The sequence below is a fragment of the Aulonocara stuartgranti genome (assembly GCF_965226115.1).
Source record: "Aulonocara stuartgranti genome assembly, chromosome: 13".
Classification (NCBI taxonomy): domain Eukaryota; kingdom Metazoa; phylum Chordata; class Actinopteri; order Cichliformes; family Cichlidae; genus Aulonocara; species Aulonocara stuartgranti.
This window is the reverse complement of record NC_138949.1, coordinates 35551220-35567754: the sequence shown is the minus strand read 5'-3', so window position 1 is coordinate 35567754 and position 16535 is coordinate 35551220. Positions and strand designations below refer to the sequence as shown.

Sequence of the window (16535 nt, the reverse complement as noted above, 5' to 3'; positions counted from 1 at the left end):
GGTGCTCTACACGGACATGTTTGCTAAAATGAAACTACAGCACAGTGATCAAAGACCTACAACTGTTGTCTCCTGCTCTAATTATCAGTAGTAAGTTAAATTGCAGTTTAGCTATTTTGAACTATTGACTACTTGATCATGATAATGTTAAATGTAGATACAATTTCCTTTGATGTTGCATTGTCGAGTCTACGGCTGTGCTATCCCTTCTTTTGTGTGGCTGTGTGCGCTCATGGTGCATGTCTGTGTTTGTAGATTCGTGCGGTGGCTGTGCCAGGCTCTTTTTCAGTTTTATGTTCATTTGGTGAGACGCCTCCAACCATAACCTCTTTATATCTGCTGATTGGTTGGTTCAACCATCATGTCACAACCAACCACCATGCAAAGCTGTATGAGGTGCTGTTGGTCTCTGCATGGAACATTTCTTTCTTCTGTCAGGTTATTATGGCTAGTATGAAAAAGGCTAGTATGCTACTATGGAGCATTCAGACAACATAATAGTAAGTTACAGTGTTTGCATGGTTAATGAATGTATTTTAGGACCTTGAATGGTGCCCAACCAGGTTTGGATTTTTGTGTATGCTTTGGTCCCCATATCATCTTATCATTTCATGTATTTGGCAGCTTAACAGGAAAAGTATTTTTATGTATAACAAAGCAATTTTAATGGCATGAGCTGTCATTGAGGAAGGATGAAGATCCATGCTAAGGCATATGTACCTTACCTGAGTCCAACCGAAACAAACCTGGGCCCACCTTTCAAGCAGGCCACGATCATCAAGCAGTAATCAAACAAACTGGACATTGGGGCATGAGCACAAGTAAGGATAGCAAAATGCAATTGCACAGAGCACAGAGCTTACAGCACAGAGGCTGTCAGCTGATATGCTTTAGTTTCCACTCACTATTTCTTACCTGAACAACTGCCTTGGTTCCAATCACCTCGAGGACCTGTCCGCTCCTCTTGGTACCGTCTGGCAAGGTCAGGTGAACAATCTCAGCATACCTGGGGAACTAATTCAAAGAGATTCAACACTGTTACTACAGCAACAGAAAAACACGTTTTTATCATTATTATAAAAGAGCACACCGGCTAGTAAAGTGCTGAATTATACTGACTTCTACAAACATTTGGAGTTTACCGAGCGACAGCGCCACTATTTGCAACCTAATTAATACATATTGTAAGAGGATTTGCACAATAGATGAACGAGTGTTAGCAGCACCACGGACAGAAAGCCTGATAAAAACAGAATTTCTTTGCAGCCTTACCTTCACGTTATCCAGGATCACCAGGGGTCCATTTACACCTGATACAGTGGAGTAGGCTGGAATAGGAGAGAGACGGGTTACTCATTTCTGAACCTCAACAGGCAGCAGAACAGGAAAATAACACACAATACTTCAATTTCCTTCTGCAGCGAGCAAGCCACCTATCATCAGTGCAATAAGCAGACTTCTCCACAGCCAAAACTGCTAATCACCGCAGGCTGACCTTTTGCTGTGAGAACAATGTTACTGCACTTTCAGCCCTAAAATGTCACAAAAAGCCAAATGTCAGGTCAAGAAATGGAGGAATTTTACATTGTTTGATTACACCGTCACACAATCAATCACACGAATCAATAAAAACGCACGACTCATGAGAACCGGAGCAGATGTTCAAAAAATATACATTAAATACTTCATATTCGGGTTATCGCAATATTACAATTTCAAACTCAATACTGATATCCACAAAAATACTCGATACCATTTTTGAAACCATAAGAAGGATTCTGATCCCATCCTGCAACATGAGAATAGCAAACATCTCAAAAACACTCGGACTAATTTTTCCAGTTATTAACTACAGTCCACTACGTTAATGAAAGAAGACGGCTGACGGGGCTGTTACAGTTAAACTGGACAGGTAAACATCAATAAGTGTTTAATACTTTCCTCCTAAAGTGTGATACGAATACTTCAGCTGTTAGTGAGGTGAGGAGCTGTGTGCCTGTTTGCAACGTGTGAAGGCGTCAGAGTATCCTATAAAAACAGAAAAAAATGCCATATCCCTGAATGTGTGCGACTGCAGCGTAACATCAGTACAACAGTAATGGACAATGCTTTTCTACTCTACTGCAGTACTCAAGCCTTTTACTGTACATAGCATTCACACAAGCAGTTTATCACCTGTAATTAATTCAATTACCTTTCTATCATAACAGGCTCATCAGCGTAAGGCAACGATTGTAGAATATTAGAGAGCAGCATCTGGCACTTTAACAGGAAGTAACCTCCAACAGACTCAAGGACGGGTCTCCATCTGGTGTGGGAATGAAGGTGCTTACCTGTTAGGACTGTGCCCTGAATAATAATAATAATAATAATAATAATAATAATAATAATAATAATGATGATGATGATGATGGTCAATGTGACTGAGAATCCAGGTCATTCGGAGCAAATGCAGGGCTGATGTCATTACCATGAGAGTCAAAATAAATTCAGTCTAATCCGAATTCTTTCAATCAGATAATAAAAACACTGCCGTCACCGACAACACCACATTAAGCATTACTGTCCACATATTCACTGTGCTCTACGCCATCTCAAGTGTAACCCTCTGCACTGTGCTGCACACTGTTCTCCATCACTATTATCAAAAACACCCAATGAAGGAATATTTTTGGAAGCAGCGAGTTCATTAAAACTCCACTCGTTCAGTTTCTTCTGCAGAGCTGCACCTAACAATGATCGCCGGCTTTAAAAATCCAAAAGCAGGCAGCCTCTACTCTAGTGTGGCAGCAGACAATAAGTTAAACAAACCCATAAATGACGGTAATATTACAAAGTGTAAATAAGGAGCGTTTGAACAGAACTGCTTTCAGACCACATAAGAGCAGCAGAGTGTCCTGCTTCTGTGAAGTAAGCAATAAAATGTGCCATGCAAACATTACAATCAAATCATGTTCAGCCATTCCTCTGCTCTGAACATCTGTAGAGCTGGGTGGTAAAATGCAGACATGCAGGGAGCGTTGGAGTGGGGGACTGAAGGTGGCGGCATTGTTTCTATCAGGGTCTGCTGTTCTTCTTTATGTGTGAACTGTCAATCTCTGGGCTGATATCAAAGGCTCGGGGAAATTAGAGCAGACTGCTACGAACATAAAGCACTAAAGCTTAGCGGGGTGCATCCACTATGCCACTAATTAGGCAGGGGCCAACAAAATAACCTGTCAATGCGCTACAGTATTGCAGCCATTTCCCACACACACCTGCATTTTACCCTCTATTAGTCAGACACACACTGTGTGCGTCTGTGTGTCGAACACGAGGTTTGAATGGGAGGTGGTGCTGGGAGGATGGGGCACAGACTGTTGAGTTAGTGCGATAAAAGATGGCTCAAGTGTGATGATGAAAACCAAGGGCAGGACAAACACAAAAAATAAAGAAAGAAATAAAATTTCCTCTCCAAAATAAAATGTGTTTTACTCCAAACAGCCTTTATCTCAGTTCTTGCCTCAGGGTCCACTTTCCAGTGAATGACTCAAGTTGTCTCTGTTTGTTCTGCAAGGCCTTGCACTGCAGCGCGAGGGGGGGGATTTACAGATGACCTTTGCTTTGCTCATTTCCCACTGACAGGCAGGAAGTCCATGGTTTCATCATTTAATATACAGCTTTCCTTAAACAACACGACAGAGCACCACTCTGACCAAATAATAAAAGAACACTGAACCAGTATAGAGAACACCAGTGTTATCAAACCTCACGGATATCCCCGCCCTCCTGACAGCCAGCACAGCCGATCAACAACGCCTGACTTCTGCATATAAACCTGACACATAACTGAAATACGAAGGAACAGCAGTGATACTTTCTAGCTGGGAAGGTTTCCAGCTCATATTGTTTGGTGCAGAAAATGAAGAGAAATATCATAACTCTGGATCAGATCTGTAAGGACATTCTACACATGTAGTTTAGAGAAATGAACACGCGTGTAAGGAAAGCTTCCAAATGCTCAAATAGGTCATTGAAGGCGTTTCCAAAACTCTGACACGCTGTGTAAGCCTGCACAGTCTCTTAAAGGCACTCTTCATTAACCTTACAGCTAAAACATATTCCTGTGAACAACACGGCCTCACTTAACCAACCATTTTAATGTCGTCTGCATCCAGTACATACTAGCCAACATGTATCTGTGATAACAACCTGCTGGCTGTGTATAGTGCACATAATCTGACAGCAGAAAACAATATTCTGTTTACAGAGATGCAGGCTCTATGTTTAGTCATTATGCTTTTCTGAAACACATGCATGATGGCAGAGTGTGTAACTACACAGCCAGCCCTTTAAAAAAAGAGGGAAACAACTCAAATGTGTACAACTGGAGAGCACGTCACACGGTGAATCTGTAGCTCCTGACAAGGACGACTGACAGCTCCCAGAACTATTTTACATTATCATTCCTGGAATAATTGGCATGTTTATACTTTAAACCTTAAACAGTTACATGGTAAACGGCCTGTATTTGTATAGAGCTTTACCAAAGCGCTTTACACTACATAACAAAAAAGCTTTATTTGACAATTCCAGTGAATATTCATAGCATCAGCATTACCCTAACAGATTAGCCATGTTTATGAACACAGCACAGACTTAAACTAGAAATTGCTGACAGGCCTCAAAAGAGATGCATCAGGGTAATTATACTCAGAGGCAATAATAATGGTGCAAGGAAAATGTTACTATGTAACAAGGAATCCACAAGTCTGGTGCGTTGCCCTGGTCGACGTCCTATCAGGTAAAACAGTCACAGCATTATTTCAGAGACATTTTGGAGCTGCACAGCGTGTCAAAGAGTAACGAGTTAAACAGCTGGTACTGCAAGTCAGAGTATTTAATCTAATTTTAGTTTTTACCAAGTACTGAAATAACTTGTATCAGTACTAACATAACGTTAGAACGAGCCTTCGTGGCGTTCGTCGATCACAACAAACGGACGCCTCGGTGGCACAAAGTCTAAAGTGTGTACAGGCTCTGAATGAGCAGCTCCAGTCGGATTAAAGGCCTAACCCTGGCCCAACACGCTAACCCATCATTACATGAAAGGGGAAGAAAAAAAGACAACAGTTCAGGGAACACTCTTATGTATAACTGTGATGATGGAAAAAAAATAAGTGGTTTGCTCTCTCATTTCACAAGGTAACGACTCATCAATGGGCTATATGTTCATGAGGTGTGAAGTAGCAACATTTCCCAATAGGTTTAGAAAACTTTCTCCACCCCTCTTTTGCTACTTCAGCTCAAGTACAGCGTTCCCCTGGTTTGGCATGCAACAGCAGCGTGGGTCACCCTGCAGCCTGTTCAGCTGCCAGAGCCCTTTGTGTACAAAGATGTTAATTGGTCCTAATCCGCCACTAGAAGCTGTTTTGGTAGCCTGACCTCGCACCCTGAAGGACACCTTGGTGTGAAATACTAAAGAGCCCATTCAAGTGCCAGAGAAAAGAGGCACAGAGCATTCCAACACAATTCAATTTCCCAGCAGAAAGAGGGGGGGAACTCAAGGGGAGGAGAAGGGAGGAAAGGGGGAGTCTGGCCTAGGATGGAAATGGGGGAGCATCATCATTCTGACAATAAGCGAGGGCTACAAAGCAGTGGCTGCTGTGATGTGCACTCTCACAATCACGTCTTAGCCTCTACTTCACGGGATTCCCACAGCCCCACTGGACATAGGAATGCTAGTTGATTAAAGCCTACGACCAGCTCTCCCACTCACACACACACACACGACAACCCTCAGCTAATGGTATTCATACGAGTTAGCCCGACGCAGACTGCCAGCACATCTACCAAAACTATCTGTCACTCTGAATCAGCTGGCCTGTTGTTTACAGACGTAGACCGCACCTGATGGACTGCATCAAAATAAACAGCTGAATACTTTATTCTGAGGTTGCTGCTGTTAACAGTTGCTAATGTCATTCAGCTCCAGCATCTCGAGCTGCAGCAGCAGAGATCAGCTGTGACCTGGAGGGTTAGCCTAACGTGCTGCAGGTGGTCCTGCTGACTTCACCAACACTGTGGAGCAGAGTGCAATCTACCTTTGCCAGCCACAGTCTCCGACGGTGGAGCCCAAACCTGTCTGCTGATCATGGAACTGCATATCAACCAAAAACCTACACTGCTAAACGTTGCATTAAAACACACCGTTTTAGCCGAATGAACAAAGTGTTTCCTGTCTGTGTGTTTCAGCCCGAACCTCATTCTGCCTCATTCACACCCATTCGTACGAGCATTTTCCACGCCTAACATTCACTCTGACGGAGGCACCAGAGAGCGACTCGGGCTTTAGCATGATGATTACTGGCACATGATCCCTTTGATTTTCTCAAAAGAGGAAACTCAAATCAGTAGATCTTACCAAAATTAATACTTGACTTTGTTTATTCCCCTTATTTACAAGAGTGTGGTTCATCAGCTGTAACTACTGGTCCTCACACTGGGAGGAAAGCCTTGCTTGGCTTTTGCATCATGAAGTGGAATCAACGTCTGCTTCTACAGATCAGAATGTGATGTTTCATCCAACTGTGCCGTGATGCAGTTCAAGCACTGGAAAAATATCCTGACATTATTTTTATCCTGCGCAAACTACTTTGTGCTTTCAACATTAGAGAGGGGAAAATGAAATAGTGCAACTAAAATGATGCAAACAGATGAAGGACAAGTTGAATGTTTTGTTAACCAATGACAGACTTTTGGAATAAATCAAAGAAATGAAAACATTTTAAAATCAGGGGGCGGGGTGTCAGAAACAGCCGCGGGCACAGGCACATCTTCACCAACCAATCAGCACACAATCTGTGTTTTGACATGTGGGCAGCATCTGGGTTTGACACCACTAGAAAATGAGGCAGGCTTTTAACATTGCAGGTGCACAGGTACTCCATATAAAGACGACTTCCTACCACACTGCACTGATTGGGAGGAAACGTAATCAGGCATGAACCGGGAGCAAATGTTCTAACAGAGTGGGGTCTCTTGTATGCAGGGCCCTTTTGCTAGTAGAGGAAAACCAGCGACTATACAGAGAGGCAGCTGGTTATCACACAGATAGCCTAGTGCTTTACTTACAATAGCTCGACGCCTGGGCTTTGACAGAGCAACAGCCTCCTGCTATTTGGAGCAGATGAAGAGCATTTTATTGTGCTAGCTTATCCATTCAATTTATTTCTTTCATCATTCTAAGCACGTAACAAAGACAATTTACACAAACTTAAGAAATCCTTTTTAAAAACAAACAAAAAAAAAAGCATTAATGAATTAAAAGATTCAAAATACATAAACACATCCTGCGGGGTAGTCCCAGACTAGAGTCAAGATAAGGTCTGGGACAGAGGCTTCAGAGCGGTCCAACAAAGAAGCCCTTACAAGCTGTTCCCAAATACATCCTGTAGACAAAGACGGGTTTCCCACAGAACTCGGTGCTAATTATGTGCAGCACCCTCGCGCTTTTATAACATCAAGCTAAGCCAAACATACTGTATTCTATGACAGCTATCTGCGAACCTACATGCATTATTATAATAAATTACAAGACACCTTTTTTAAGGGATCATTACATGAAAAATATACACATTTACTATTTCTGTCAAAACAAACAAGAAATGGAAGCAGCGCGTTTCAAAACTCTAAGTAATCATGTGCAATAAAATGAGTGATGACCAAAAAGAAACGGAAACTGAACTATTCAATAAACAGAAAGTATCGAGTGCGAGTAGAGAACAAAAGAGGCCACACTCGTAAAGGAGGTCCTGCGAACAGTAAAGATCTGCTGTGAGCTGGGGCACACTCGAGTCACTGCACATTTAATCATCGGGGTGTTTAAAGCTAAACAAAATCATGCTAATCTTACAGTCCTAGGTTTATGGGAAGTTCTGCAGTGGAGAATTTCCTGCATTGCATTTCTTCTAACAAGAGCCACCAGTTCTTAAGGTGAGGAATTTCAGGAAGTGAGCCGTCAGTGGTCAGTGAAACTAGTGTGTGCTGATTGGTTTCTGTTCTTGCAACAGACTGAAATGGTGTCAGATCCTTAGCGTACATTTTAATGTTCTTTCATGAAAAGAATGGCAAACGCCCACGCAAGAGTCTTTTTTCCTACTGACAAGCTAGCTGCTTAAACCTAATTAGAATGTGGATTATAGAACTGTTGCAAAAAATAACATTGATTTTATAGAAATTACTTTCATAGTGACAGATGAGACATTTGTTTATCGTGACTACATTATTACCAATAATTAAATCTTCACAAAGAAATGTAGTGCCTTGCTCCATGTCTTTTCATAGCACTAAATGACAGAATGCACCACTAAAACAAAGACAAGCCATTTCATGGGCTAATAGCTTTTGTCGCATTTGACATGAGAGAGACAAAGGCCTCTTAAAAGAAAGGACTTGGTCTGATGAGAAAGCCTTTTTATTTGTTTATTTTCCTGCTCCATCTCTGAGTGGATTTTCAAGCTGCTTCTCTTAGAGCTCTGTCACGTCGGTATCGCAGTGGAAAACCAGCTCAACACTGTGATCTTATAGACTGTTTGATGGCTTGAAATACTAACCTAAACTGGTTGGACGTTGTTCAAAGTGTAGTGATGTTGGACTTTCCTTTAAACTAACAGCGGCTGATGCTGAGCATGCTCGAGATTTGGTGAGTGGGTTTTGGAATCACTGCTCAGTAACAGTTTGAACAGCAGGAAATAAAAAAAAAAAAGCCAATATATATGTTGAAAATATTTTCTATTTTCAATAATATTGTCAAATTAGGCATCATTCTTGATGTTCCTACTCTACTGACAGAGATTAATACTAACAAAGCTCAACTGTGGTCAAGTACGAACCTTGAACTGGGTCACCGCAAGATACGCCAGCTGAACGTACAGCTCAGGCTGGAACCAGTCTGAGCTGCCAGCTGTCCGGGACATCTGGCAGAGGCCCCGGTGCAGAAGATCTTTAATTAGGATCTTCAACAGAACCTCTACAGCATTGTGAGGGAGGCTGGGGACATTCTTAGTTCAAAGTGAGCTGGCTGAACAGACGTGTGTCTGCAAGAAGGTTGGTGCCAGTTGTAGTGGTATGGTGGACACCTGACACCTCAGGGAGGCGCTACAGGAGCCCTATTAGGCTTGGTTAGTCTGTGCCAGCCCCAGCGTTCCAAGAGGAGTGAAGTTCTTGAGGTAGCTGAAGCAAAACCTCAAAAGCCATCAGGCGACTCCAAGCAGGAAAGCGGTGTTCTACTCACGTGGTGTAGTGTGGGTGAGGTGCTACTGACTTCAACTAAGGATGTAGTCAGGTGATGTGGGGGATACTTTGAGGATGTCTTCAATCCCACCAACAGGCCTTCCTATACCAGAGTATAGAAACGTAGGAGATGACTCGCCCATCACCGTGAACGACATCATTAGGATGGTTAAAGAACGTTTTGTTTGTACCTCTGAAGGCCGTCCTGTAGCAAAGCCACGTGGCAACAGGCTTTCACCTCTCTGCTTTATGTGGATGTGGCTCTGATGGGTCATCAAGCGGTGGCCTCCAGCTCACACTGGAGTGGTTTGCTGCCATCATATTTACAAACTTAAGTGTCCACGCTGCCCACCCAGCAAGATGATGACAGAACCCCATTAGCCTTTCATGGCAGAAGGACAAAGACGCGTTTTCTTTAGCTCCCTCCTACATACTTGGTCAAAACTGGCCTGAGACACAGATCCAATTGACCATTACCCATGGTAAAATATATTCTAGTATAAAAGCATGACCCACACATACACAGAGAGAGAGAGCGAGAGCTGTGCAGGAAGTGGAAGCATCGTGGTGGAAGCAAAACAGCAAAAGTCAGAGGGAATTCATCCACACGTGAAGCGGAGTTTGGATCTTCTTTTGCTGCTGGTTCAGAGAATTTTGGTCAGAGAGACGAAACCTGCAGCATCAGAATCTGTGAGATGTCAAAGGTTGCAATACACTGATCACGTGTATCTTACCAGGCAGCCATGTGCTCACAGTTGGACTAATCACGGGCACGTTTTAGACGAGCGCTTTACACAGTGACTGTGAATGTTCCTTACATAGCGACAAACAATAATTTCATGACAAGCCAATGTCTGTATCCCATGTTTTTGCTTATCTGATTGGCTGAAGTCAGCCCATGGTAAAAAGGGACAAATGGTTAACCTAATCACCTGCCAAGTATTTTCTTCAAAGCAACTCAAAGTTTCAGCACTTCTCAGATAGTTCTGTGTAACAAAGTGAAGAAAGACGACATAAGAGACACTGTTATTTTAGAGACATGTCTACACCACGTTAAAGCTCGCCAACAGACCAAGTTACAGTTGGCCCCATCCATGCTGCTGATTATGCTTTCTTTGCTTCTTTGTTCTCTTGAGACCAAGCTCCACCATCATGTTGTTCAAGTTCCAGGATTTTAAATGAACTGCAGAGGACACCAGAAACTACAGGTTTATTTTATGGGCCTATATTACTGGAACATTCAGTGATGTATAAATTCAATGGTTTTGCACTAAAGTCAATGTCACACACTACCTTTAGACTGTGACAAAGGCATTGCCTTTCCCAAATATAAGCAGTATGTTGAAGACAAATGGAAACAAACCACACATCTCCTCCAGCAGGGCTACACACACTGTGAATGCAGCACCTGCACTATTTGAGAAACACACTTTTCCAAACAGTTACTTGAGATTATCATTTAGCTCTAAATTGCTGCCTCATCATAAGTGTGGACTGCTGCTGTTTGGTAATGTGTTTGATGAGACAAAAAAGATGGCAAAATTAGAGTATTTCAGAAGCAGGATTGTTCAATGTTTTTAGAAGATGGGTTTTATCACATGTTGCATCCTTTCTGCTTAGCTCTCAGATGGCCTGAGCACCATTAAGTCATTTCCTTCCAGTTTGCTGAGAGGCTTTTAGTCCATGCTTGCTTCTCTGACACTTGCATAAAGAGCAGGAAAGAAAAAAAACAGCTCTCTGGCCTTATGGCTCAGGGCTTCTGCAGCAGCCCAGCCAGACTCAACATCACACAGCTAAGTGGAAGCAGCACAAACCCTTTTAAAACCTCATGCTCTGCTCCTAATTAGGCCTGCAACTATTCATCGAGTCATTCCAATAATATGATTATAAATAAACTCGACGCAGGACGCCTTCATCAAAGCTCCTGATCAACAAACTCTGACCTGAAGAAAAGAAACTTTGTAGCTGCTCCATCCACCACTGTGTGTTTTACACAGAGAAAACCTGCAGTAACCAACAAGCTGTATTCAAATATGCAGATGAACTGTTAACCTAATGTGACACCACCTTTAAATTGTACAGCGTGCTGAAGGCTGACGGCAGCCGTCCCATTTTACATGGAAGCCATACCAGCAGGAAACAGGGCTGAGGCTAAAGGGGGGCATGGTTGCACCAGACCATCAACGTTTAAACGCTTTTGTAACTTTTTTAAAAGTCAAATAATATAAAATATTGTAATAATTACATTACATTCATATTTGTAAACATAAAAATAAAAGCTTTTGAAAGCCATTAAAAATGTCCTTGGGCCAGGTACACTTTTTTTTTTTTTTTAAGGCGGGACACTGATTTATCATTAATATTAACTAATGCCTGCACCATCATAACGTCTGTTTCAGCAGCACAAAAACCTCCAGAAACAAAGCAAAGACATATTTTTTATGCCTTCATTTAGACTGCATATATATATATATCCTATATGGTCTTTGACTAATCTATCTATCTATCTATCTATCTATCTATCTATACACACATTTATACACACACATACACATATGTATTACTTAGGGGTGCAACGATACACAAAATTCACGGTTCGGTTCGGTTCGATACTTTGGTGTCACGGTTCGATATTTTTTCGATACAAAAAAAATGTTTTATGCATTTTTAATTTGTCATTTATTAAAATTATAAATATATATATTAACTCAAAAGTACAGTTTTTAAATTTACCCCTAACCCTTGTGCGTGTTTTTTATTGTGACAGCAAATGCGCACCTGCGGACCACTTATGTGCAGCCCTGGTTATTTAGCTCGTCATATTGCAGCCACAGAAATTCTTTTGTCCATGAAACCATAAAGCTGCACTTTCTTTTTGCCTTATAGTCTGATTTGTCATAACTTCTCCGTTTTGTGGTAAGCTTTTCTTTGGCTGTCACTTCTTCACCCTGACCTGTCTTATTTGGCTCAGCAGAACTGAAATGCTTTTACACACTCACTCACATAAGCTCAGCGATTCTCTGCGCGATCAACCTCTCACATGTTTAAGCTGCGGGAGATTTCACTTGTCATGTTTGCATAGTAAGCTAACGATTAATAAGACGATGTCAGAGGAATTGGTGCACAAATTATCATCACTCACAGATCAGTGCTGTCGCTCTCTATACACAGTTCGCACGATTGCAAAGTGAAAGCAAAAAAACAAGCGCAAATTCAAACGCGATTTCAATATGTCACATATTGACAGTGGCTCACCGATGCCAATGACATAATTACCCAGCTACATTTCTGAAAGAATGCAAAAGCATTGACATATATTTTTCCTTCCTACAATAGCCCGACGGGCAGGGAAGAGATACATTTTGGTAGCCCGACTGAAAAAATCGCTAGCTCCAGGATGTCGGGCTAGCGATATTGCGAGCCCTGTATCTGATTGAGGAATAACTCATCTTTGGAAAAGAGAGTTTATTACAGAGAAATGTCTCTTTCCAAAATAAAAGCTATACTATCCGCTTCTTCTGGGCTATATTCTCAGCAGCATAAGGAGAATCATGTGCTAACAGCTGTCTAAATGACTCGGCTAAAGTTAGTAGCATGCTTGTTGTTTTTGTCTTTGCACTAGGATGATGTCGGCGTAAATGTGCAGTCATATTCGTTGTGTTCCCACTAGTGCTTTCAGGTTAATCTCGTTGAAATGACCTTAACGCCACAACACGGCAAATCTCCGTTAACGAGCTACCGCCGATCGCCCCGTGCATGGGGCTAGACGGCTAACACGTTAACGAGTTAACTGCGCTAACACACTAGTTCACACCAATGTAATTGAGCATTGCATGGCACATCCAACATACTGTTTTACTTTAGTCCATGACTCGCTTACCTTCAGGGTCATACGTCACATGAAAACCAAAATAATTCCAAACGCCAGATCTGAATGAGGGTGGGGGAGGTGCCCTGCGCTCTTCCTTCTGTCTATGCTGTCTGTGTGGAGCTCAGTGGATCTGCGCTCGACAGTGCAGCCTAGGCGGAGTAGTCGAACGCAGATTCACTGAGCGCTCAACACAGACAGCATCGTCAGAAGGAAAGTTGATAAAATAAATTACAAATGTTGTATTGTTCGATACATATGCGTACCGAACCGAAAGCACTGTATCGAACGGTTCAATATCGATACGAATATCGTTGCACCCCTAGTATTACTGAATATTTATTACTGCTCATTAATAAGAGACAAGTATTTCCTGTCCGATTACTCGATTACACTGTCAACCAGGCCTGGACTTAAAGCAAAGAACCCCGAGTAGTTTATTCCAAACCCTGATACGGATCAGCAGAAGACACTGGGCATATGATCAATAACTGACATTTTGCAGTCGTGACAACATGTTATAATAAGAGTTGGTTAGGTTGTCCTTATGAGGCATTTGTTCAGGATTCTGAGTTTTATGCACCCATTTGTACCTTTTGTGTGTCAAATTATAGAGGAAATGTCTACATTAATGTAAAGGAAATCCAGCATACTGAGGTCAAACCCATTGGTATTCTTTCAAATGATTTATTGTGCTGTAGATCAACTTTTCTCAGTTAATATTATTAAAATATCTGTATGAGCACATGTGCGTTAAATGTACTTTTGTTTGGGAAAACAGACTTTTTAAATATTAACGTATCAACTATTCATGTAAACGATGAATTAATTAATTTAAAACATTTACCAACCCCCAGACTTTAGTAGCTTTAATGTGTTCATAGAGATTTCTGCTCTCATTTAAATGTTCTTATATGTTCTTAGCATTTTATGACAGTTGTTTTAGGAATCCTGTTTAATTCAACTATGTTGATGAATAGGGCTGGGCCATATTATACCGTTCACGGTAATACCGGTATAATGTTAGGCAACGATAGGAAAATGAAATATCGCGATAGAATGGGAGTAAAACGCGCATGCGCAGTGCCTTTGTTTTCATACGCACATGGCCGATTGTTGAGTGAAACAGATGAACCAGAATTGGTTTGTAAAAATGGTGCAACTTCAGTGATGTGGAACTGGTTTGGTGTTTGTCCATCAGATACACAACAAAGCACATTTTTTTGCAGAACATGCAAGCGGCCGTTGTTATTGTCATATTTGTCGGACTAAGATGCTCTTAAATCTGGGAGTAATCTGGGTCCTAAACTCCGTATGCTTCAGGTCAAACAACACTGCAGCATCACAGAGTTAAAAACTGTCTAAATTCTTTCATCTTTAATAAAACGATCAGCATTGCTGCTTTACCAGGTGTAACTATAAAGTTTAACTTCCAGGCATCCATGAAAACAAAATGTATTACATTTAACGGAGTTAGAAGTTAGCAGGAAGCTAGCGGAAGTTAGCTCGCTAGTTTCGCTAGTTACCTAAGCATGATATAGCATGTTCTGACTGAGAGATTTCTGAAAAAAATCAAACGTACAGCTCTGCTATCACTTCCAACATAAATGAAGACAGGAAACTAAACAGCAGTGACGTTTGTAGGGTTACTGAAGTTGGGCTAGCTGGTATATAATGATGTGCTACGTGATCGCTAGCGACACAGCTATGTTAGCATAACATAAACAGTGAAGCTGGAGGACGAACACTAACACTTTTCCACTTATAAAAGTTAACGTGAAGGTTCTTCATGGTTAGAGACAAATGCAATCGCATGGCAGGATGCTGTAAACGGACCAAACTTCAGTCAGGAGAACAACTGAGATAATCCATCCACAATACGAGGTTAGTCATTAATATACTGCAACAACATGGGAATAGAGCAGCTGCCAGAGAATTCAACATTAATGAATCAATGGTACAGAAGTGGAGGAAGCAAGAAGAAGGAGTTTAATAAAGTTTGATTTATCTGACTGCTTTGTTTCGCTTAATGTGCCTTATAATCCCGTGCACCTTATGGTCCGAAAAATGCGTACTGCACACTGCAGTTTAATGTTGCAAAGCACCTCTTTTTAACTTCAGTGGATATTATACATGGTTATGCTCAGGATATGTCAGCCCATTTCTACTGGAAATGCCTTTTGGTTAAACTTTCAGCAAGGAATTTGCATTTGCACTGTTATATTTTTATAAAGCTTTAATGTACATAAAAACAGCTGCTTGTTTAAGTGAAAATAAATGGAAGGTTGTCTTTTTGCGCTAGTAATGTTGTGGAGTTGTGTTTTGTCTCGCATCAATTATATCGTCGGTTATATCGTTATCGCAAATTTTCAAATATATATCGTGATAAATATTTTTGGCCATATCGCCCTGCTCTATTGATGAAGATGACAAAAAGCAGCATTTCAGATGTTTCACAACAGCTGCTGTGTGATTGGTTAGCAACACTTTAAGTTCACAACTTGGTTTACAAATCAATCATTGTAATATTGGATTTGTCCTCTTTAGCTTCTGATGAAGTAACGACATCAACCTGCATGTGCACCGTCAGAGAGGTGAGGGGCTGAGGTGCAGCTACTGTCCCCGTGTTTCCTCCACAGCCAGCTGGGTGGATGGTGACTGCAGGGGAAATTCCGCAAAGAGAAGAACACGGTCCAACTTTTTATAACTGTAAATGGGCCGACACCAGAATCCTGACTTTAGCAAAAATGAATTACCAACAAATGGACTGACAGTTCAATTGTTTCCATTTTCTTTCGGGGAGTTTAAGAACTTAAAACAACTAAATATTAGGGGTGCAACGATATTCGTATCGATATTGAACCGTTCGATACAGTGCTTTCGGTTCGGTACGCATATGTATCGAACAATACAACATTTGTAATTTATTTTATCAACTTTCCTTCTGACGATGCTGTCTGTGTTGAGCGCTCAGTGAATCTGCGTTCGACTACTCCGCCTAGGCTGCACTGTCGAGCGCAGATCCACTGAGCGCTCAACACAGACAGCATAGTCAGAAGGAAGAGCGGAGGGCAAGCTAGCGAGACAGAAGTTAAGCTCTACTTGCAACAGGCAAATTGAACCTCATTCAGATCTGGCGTTTGGAATTATTTTGGTTTTCATGTGACGTATGACCCTGAAGGTAAGCGAGTCATGGACTAAAGTAAAACAGTATGTTGGATGTGCCATGCAATGCTCAATTACATTGGTGTGAACTAGTGTGTTAGCGCAGTTAGCTCGTTAACGTGTTGGCCATCTAGCCCCATGCACGGGGCGATCGGCGGTAGCTCGTTAACGGAGATTTGCCGTGTTGTGGCGTTAAGGTCATTTCAACGAGATTAACCTGAAAGCACTA

General features: G+C 41.7%; 1 protein-coding gene and 1 long non-coding RNA gene across 2 annotated transcripts in view; one reads left to right on the top strand and one right to left on the bottom strand.

Moving 5' to 3' along the window:
* Nucleotides 1–16535, bottom strand: part of atp6v1ba (ATPase, H+ transporting, lysosomal, V1 subunit B, member a) — a 42501-nt gene that overhangs the window by 23207 nt on the left and 2759 nt on the right. The window contains exons 2-3 of the mRNA XM_082558408.1: nt 1273–1328; nt 916–1014 (exon numbers count right to left, since the gene is read on the bottom strand). Coding sequence (XP_082414534.1) covers nt 916–1014; nt 1273–1328 — 155 coding nt within the window. The remainder of the gene's footprint in view (nt 1–915; nt 1015–1272; nt 1329–16535) is intronic.
* Nucleotides 14103–16535, top strand: part of LOC309721067 — an 81684-nt gene continuing 79251 nt past the window's right edge. Inside the window, exon 1 of the long non-coding RNA XR_014280645.1 lies at nt 14103–14911. This is a non-coding gene — a long non-coding RNA (uncharacterized lncRNA). The remainder of the gene's footprint in view (nt 14912–16535) is intronic.